The sequence below is a fragment of the Setaria italica genome, chromosome III, assembly GCF_000263155.2.
Source record: "Setaria italica strain Yugu1 chromosome III, Setaria_italica_v2.0, whole genome shotgun sequence".
NCBI classification, from domain to species: Eukaryota; Viridiplantae; Streptophyta; class Magnoliopsida; order Poales; family Poaceae; genus Setaria; species Setaria italica.
In genome coordinates, this window is record NC_028452.1 from 2,797,937 (window position 1) to 2,805,511 (window position 7,575).

General features: G+C 45.3%; 1 protein-coding gene across 1 annotated transcript; it reads left to right on the top strand.

Annotated features, from left to right (window-relative positions):
• Positions 1-790: 790 nt before the first annotated feature.
• On the top strand, positions 791-4,634 carry LOC101770917 (tetraspanin-3). The gene is made up of 2 exons (XM_004960284.4): positions 791-1,655; positions 3,904-4,634. The coding sequence occupies exons 1-2, from the start codon at positions 1,122-1,124 to the stop codon at positions 4,249-4,251; spliced, it is 882 nt and encodes a 293-aa protein (XP_004960341.1). The 5' UTR covers positions 791-1,121; the 3' UTR covers positions 4,252-4,634.
• The last annotated feature ends 2,941 nt before the right edge of the window (positions 4,635-7,575 follow it).

The following is a 7,575-nucleotide window of genomic DNA, read 5'->3' on the forward strand; positions in this document are numbered from 1 at the left end:
TGTTTTTTTCTCACAACAAATCAGCCGTTTCAGCTTTTCAGCCGGCTTATAAGTCTAGCCGAACAGGCCGCGAATGTTTAGATACTAATTAGAAGTATTAAAACATAGACTATTTACAAAACTCATTATATAAGTGGAGGCTAAACGGCGAGACGAATCTATTAAGCCTAATTAATCCATCATTAGCAAATTTAAAAAATTACTGTAGCAACACATTGTCAAATCATGAACTAATTAGGCTTAATAGATTCGTCTCGCCGTTTAACCTCCACTTATGTAATGGGTTTTGTAAATAGTTTATGTTTAATTAGAATCTAAACATTTGATTTGACACGTGCTAAAAATAAGCAGAAGTAACCAAACGCCCCGTAGCAGAGCTGGAATGGGACGGGATTTCCGGGGGCGAAACAGGCAACCTGACTTCCAGGAAGTTGGATCCGGCACCAGAATCTGTTGCATAGATTTCTGTTCTTGTTTCCAGGGGGGAAGTGCAGACAGATTTTCATGTTCATTTGGTTTGTTCACGCTACTGCAAGCCTTTCCTATATCCCTGTAGTCAGTTGGTTCATCAGCAACGGCAAGTCGGAGAACGGAGCGTCACATCAACGCCGACCAAAGCATGGTCCGTCGAAACGTGCAGCTGCAATGATCGTTCGATTTTCATCACTGTAGAATGAACGAGTTAATCATAATCACTCTAGCGATGGAAGAAATCATGTGGCTACGCTATGGCTTCGCTTTTGCGAAACCCGCTTTAGCGCTCGTCAAATCCGGAATCCCCTCTCCAACCCCAACCTGCCGCTGCTGGAAATCCATACTCCTCCCCCGTTACTCCCCCCGTACAGCAGCAGCGTGCTGCTTCGCCAATCGCCAGCCAGCATCGTCGACCTCGCTAAAAGCCAACCCAACCGCCCTCTGCGGCTCTGCCCCTCCCCCTCTCTCTCCCTCCCGTCTCCACACGCACAAACAAAGCAGGCAACGGCACAGCCAGGTTGGGAGAGAGAGAAAGAGAAGCAGGCAGAGCCAAGAAACAGAGCAGCAGCAGGAGCTGGTTCGAGGAGGAGAAGAGGAGAGGAAGGAGAAGGGCGGCGGCCAAGAAGAAGAGGAGGAGGAAGGGCAAGATGCTGCGCGGCGGGACGAGCGTGCTGGGGATCGTCAACTTCATCACCTTCCTGATCTCGATCCCGATCCTGGGCGGCGGCATCTGGCTGGCGTCCCGGGCCAACTCCACCGACTGCATCCGCTTCCTGCAGTGGCCCATCATCGTCGTGGGGCTCGTCCTCATGGTCATCTCCCTCATGGGCTTCGCCGGCGCCTGCTACCGCCAGACTTGGCTCCTCCGCCTCTACCTCTTCGCCATGTTCTTCGTCGTCCTCGCGCTCCTCTTCTTCATCGTCTTCGCCTTCGCCGTCACCGACCGCGGCGACGGCCAGGTCGTCATGAACCGACGCTTCCTCGAGTACCAGCTCTCCGACTACAGCGGATGGCTCCGCGAGCGCGTCGCCGACCCCCAGTACTGGGCCACCATCAGCGCATGCCTCCGCGACGGACACGCCTGCTCCGGCATGAGGCGCTTCGCGCGCGACCCCAACACCGGCATGCGCGTGCCGGAGACGCCGGACATGTTCTACGGCCGCAACCTCTCCCCCATACAGGTATCTTTTCTTGTCCTCTCTATCTCTTCCCCCAATTCCTCGCCTTCTTTCTTTCTTTCTTTACTTCTTTCTTTTTCCCTAGGAGACTAAAAAGATTCGTCAGTTCTTGCCAGCCTTGCTTTCCATGTGATTTGGGGCCGGAAAATTGCGGCTCTTGTTTTTCGGTTACTGAACAAGAGCACGCGTAATGCTCCGCTGAGGAAAGTTTGGGTTTTTACAGCAGAAAACTTGGAAGTTTGTGATGGCTCGGCGATTTAATTCCATCACTCAGTTCTCTCTGCAATTTAGGGGGAACAGGCTGCATTTCTGTGTCCATTTTGCAAAGATTATTGTTTTTTTTATTTCACAGAAAGATGCGACGAGGGCAAACAATCTACTCGACCTGTGATTGCTTGTTGCAAAGGTGGCGTAGGATATTCCAGTTACTTCTACTCGCCACTAGTGTGGATCTCGAGATGAACTTTGCTTGCCCCTTTTATCAGCAGCCCCCCTTTCGCTTAGCAAGTCATGGCCTTTAGAATTTATTTGTTCGTGCACCATCCTGCACCTTTCAGAAACTATTAATTCGGCAGGCCTTTTGCTTGTTCCTGATTTTGGGTAAAGTAGCTAGAAGGGCCACTGACTTTGGCAGCCCCTTCGATTCCAGCATATACCTTTCTTCAAAAGCAATCCTTTTGTTCCACTTTACATCACGGAAAGTAATTGCGTCGATAATCCTGTAGCAGGTGCCCTTAAGTACAGAAACTTTTGGTTGATTATAGACTTAATATCATGGATGGGAAAATAAGTTTATCATCCTTACCATGATGGGGGAAATATACTAATATTTTCACTGAATGTGAACAATATGTCCGAAAGAGTGTCTTTTTTTCATTGAACAAATCTGTACCTTTGAACTGTACGCCTAAGACATTTAAACAGTAAATATCCCCTTGACTCATTAGTCAATTTGAGTCCTGTCTATGTCAGTTATTTCCTCCTGCAGTCACCATTCCAGTGCAATGAACAAGCAGCACTAGGAGTTGACACTATTGCAGTGGTAAGTAGAATCTGGTGTCTCCCGTGTCTGTGGTGGTGAGGCTGAGGACAATGTCATTTTCCTAGCTTTTTCCTCGTCTTTTCGGATACCAGACGACAAGGAGGACCACAATATCTGTATGATTGAGGAATCAGGGCCTCTCTCAGCGTCTTACCAAATACACCACAGTGTGACCAGGACGGCGAAAAAGCCAGTTGCTAGGTGTCACATTTCAGAGTTGGAATTGGACCATGGAAGCCTTGCCTTGCTTGTCCTTATATTCTCTATGCTGTCGAGTTTGTTGTTTTTCTTTTCCTGGTTTGCAACATCAAAAATTACTGGCAAACATACCTTTGGCCTTGTTAGATTGTTTCTGTAGAGATGATACTCTACATTATGTGTAGCGTTTATAGTGAGACAAAATATCTATTGTCCATGTCAGATAACTATTGTATATGGTGAGTAGGTCAGTGGGTTGAGTGCAAGGGCTTGTGACAATCGTTTATTAGATATGCGTCGCAGTGGACAGGTACCCATCAAATGTTTGTTAAATGGATGGTTCTATCAGTGTTGTTAGTTTGTCTTTTCTTGTGCATGCACACACATACAGACATGTAGTAGGTTCTTCAAGTCGTAGTTAAACAGGCTTGGACAGATTTTAAAAGTTTAATGGGCTGCAAGAGTTTTTTTTTTTAGTTCAGAGGCCGAGTATTTCAGGACAATGAGCTGTCGTCAAGCTCTTAAACAACATAATCCTTTCACGATACGTTCTGGTTCTGTTAGTAAAACTAGTTTTGGGTTTTACAGTTGTAAGTTCTTTGTCTTTCAGAGTAACTGACCGTTGTGTGATTTCTCATGATATGTTTGTGTTCATTTCAACTGCTGTTTGATGTAAATTTGCTTGTAGATACACTATTTTAATGTCTAAACTTTACACGTTCAATTGCCTGCAAGATTTTGAATTCAGAGGCCGAGTATTTCTTGCTAATGAGCTGTCTTCAAGTTCTTAATTGTACACTACTTTTTCTGCCTAAACTTTAAACGTTCGATTGCCTGCAATATTTTGAGTTCAGAGGCCGAGTATTTCTTGTTAATAGCTGTCTTCAAGCTCTTAATTGGTAAAAATGGTTTCTGTGTTTACAGGGTTAAGTTATTTTTCTCTCAGAGCAACTAATTAACCATGTGATTTCTCAGGATACTAATACCATTTTATGACTGATTACTCTGCAGTCTGGATGCTGCAAGCCACCATCATCATGTGCGTTCACCTACAATAACGAGACATACTGGACACCAAACCCCGGTGTCCCAGTTATCAGTGATCCCGACTGCAACAGGTGGAACAACGACCAGCAGACACTCTGCTTCCAGTGTGACTCGTGCAAGGCGGGTGTCCTGGCGGGCATCAAGAAGAGCTGGCGCAAGGTGGCGATCCTAAACATTGTGGTGCTGATCATCCTTGTTATCGTCTATGTCGCGGGCTGTGCTGCATTTCGCAATGCCAAGAGGATCGAGAATGACGAGCCAATCGGCATGGCACGGATGACCAAGTCCCAGCCAAGCAGGTTCCAGTTCTAGGCTGCAGTGGCGGGTTCGGAAGCTTTTGCATTGTACAAATGACCACAGTGGGTGATGCTAAGGCTTGGCCTTTGTTAGATCTTACTGAAACGTAGGATCAGCTGCATTTGGGTGGTGAACAGGGAAGAAGTTCGCTTATCAAAAAGTTCCGGTGTGGTTTAGTTTTGTGCTTGCCTTAGTGTTTAGGGTAGGTCTATTATGTATTGGGTGCAACCAAAGATGGGATCTGCAAGAAACAAGAGAAATTACTTCAATTAGGAGTGTATTGTTCTGTATGGGAGATTTTTATATGTCATCTTGTGCGTTTTAGAAGATAGTGCTCTGATGGAATGTTATCTGAATTTCTGTGATTGTATGGCAATACGAGAGCTTTCAGTATGACAGGGTCGCTAAATGTCAATGTTTCAGTTGTTCCAGGACCAGGAGGGAGCGTGTGTTTAGCGTCATTATATGATCTGTTTTCTATGAAATTTCACAAGCCTTGACAGTGTCTGCACGATACAGGATGGTTTCTACTTTCTACGCTGTTGCCATTTTCAGCTAGGTCCAAGGGTGTCTTTGTGGGTCCTAATCTGAGCCTGCAAAAACTTCTTTCGTTTCCCTGAGGGGGCCTGCAAAACCTTTTGTTTCCTCCCAGTATGATGCTTCACAAATTGTTCACTGCTTATGTTGCTGCTAGCTCGTGTGAGATGTTTCCTAAGAATTTCGTCAAGATTTCTGCAGAGTATTTGATGGCTATTGCAATTGTCAGTGAGTGTGGTCTCGTGGGCCCTCATTTCAATCAAAGAAGCCCACCAGCAGAATAGTTTCTGGACCATAGATAGGCCGTTCCCACATCCAAATATCTGAGGCCCGTCACAAGCTTAACTCTATCTTCTACAGAATCCACAGCCAAATTCCACACAGCCGGAGTTCTACAAGAAGTCTTCAGTGCCAGAGGTAAAGCTGGACTGCTTAAACCACTCTAAAAAAGGATTCTAGAGAGAGCATATCACTTTACCGTTATTATGCCCATCCAAAAAGTTCAAAGGGTTTACACACACGTCAACCAAACATGCATGCCAGTTAGAATGCAGGAACTGACTGATTTGATCAGGCAGCAGAAAAAGCAGATCATTAGCATGTCCCTAGTCCCTACCCCCGGTAAACCAACTATTGCCATGTAGAAAATCATGCCCCAGAATGCCAAAACAAAACCCATTCAGACCGCATGAGCTACATTTGATTCCAGGTAAAGATATGAGGAGAGGATCAAAGAAAGGGACTGACCCCATGTGAATGTGCAAGAAAACTAAAGTGGTGTGCACTTGACATGGGTCACAACACCAAGCAGGCTAGCTAGCAATTTTGACATGTTGGTCAGACAGAGACAGGTGTCTCAGTGTCTGGTTTCTCCGGTTCAAACGCGTCAGTTTGATCCCATGCAGAAAAACCCGGCACCCTCATGACCCGCGCTGCTGGCTCAAAACACGTATGAATACTCTGTTTTCATCCAATTTTGCTGCCGATGCTGCTGTTTGGCTTTGGCTGTGTGGTTGGCTGCTGCAGCTGCAGCTGCAGCACAGCCGTGGAAATCTGAACCGAACATAGCCGGGAGTCAAAGGCTCGGAGAAGAAAGCCCCACCGTGAAACGGACGCGGACGCCGGCTGACATTTTTCGCTGACGATGTTCATGTCCGGGTGTCCCCTGATGGAGAGCAGATCTCCTACAATTTTGGGGGAATATCTGAACTGAATGCCATGGTTGCGGCGCGCGCACGCGGTTCTTCTCATCATGCGGCTCATGTGGATCGGCCGGGAGTTTGGCACTGGATTTGGAGGCATTTGCATGCATGAATGTGTTCTCTCTCCAGCTGGTTAAGGTATCACAGTACTGTGTGTCAATCTGGTTAGGTTGTTTGTTCTTTGCTTTTTCCCTTACCACATGCCCACATACGAACCAGCTACAATGATTAGAATGACTGAATAGTGCAGCTTCTGAGTAGCTATAGGCAATCTGTTTTCAGTAAACGAGCTATGGCTACGTTTAAAATTACCCACTTCTATTATTATTAAAAAGCTAACAGCAACTGCTTTTGAAATACCTATGCTTACGATTTATGGAAGAGTAAACTAAGAAAAAAAGCTCAAATACCAGAAGCGCCACTATCTTGCATCACTGAATATTTATATATGTTTCACCTAAAAATTTATTTGAATTTTAAATTTTTCAGTGGGAAAATGTTTGTGTACGTCACTGGCTGTCTCAATTACGTGTTGAGTTTATTGCTCTAACCGGTTTACCACGAGAAGCTTGGAAATGTGCATGATAGGAAAAAAAAAACAAGAGAATGACTCTATGCTATGCTCTGATTTAATAGATGAATGTAAAAAAAGGAAACATGATCAATGTAATAATATCACCACCTCTGCATCCTAAAGCATAGGCATCTCACGAAGTTCTATTATCCATGTATTCAGTATTTGCCTACAAATGAATTTAGGTCCCGTAGTTTTGAACTTACCGGTTGTGCTTGGACACATCTAGCTAGGGTGAACCTAGGTTAGGTCAATGTACAACGCATCTCTGCTAGGTGCTAAGTTAGCTCATGCTGTCATGCATGTGGTTGATTACATAGGTCAGTGCTAGTATTAATCTATCATCCCAGTTGCCTTTTTTCCCCTGTTTTTCTAAGATACGGTCTAAACAACTGTTTTATGCCTGCACACTGCAGTTTCATCAGCAGCAGCACTCTATTGGGCACGCTCTGATCCCATTTCAACAGGCCGTATGACCATAGCTAAGCAAGTCAATCAACTAGGGAATTATTCTGATACCGTTGTGAATTATACATTGTTGCTGGGACCCGGAAATCTCCTGATTTTCAAAGATCCTGTCATTTCGATCTAGTAGGTACGTTCTGCTTCTGCCAATCCTGAACAGGTTTCAAGTATGTGAACTGGGTTCTTCGTTTCTACGTGAGCTTCACATTCCGACTGCATCTGCATGGCAACGTCCATTAAGCAGATGATTCATCCTTCTGTTCAGAGTACCAACTCTTTGAACACTAGCTTGGATGTATAACAAAGCAAAAAATATCATCTCATTCTTGTCAACGTCACTTTGATGTTTGATCTTATGCTGAAACCTGAGTGACCTGCACAGTACATGAGGATCGGAGCACTTCTTTGTTCGGCCGCAGCATGACCTCGCAGGTCAGAGCCTCGGCGAAGTTCCTATGAACGGGCAAATGCTTTGTTTGACGCTGAGCAGCTGCCAAATTAAAATGTTCAGATACCTGTATATGTCCCCTGGTAGACGACAAACCGATCCCCACAAACTTT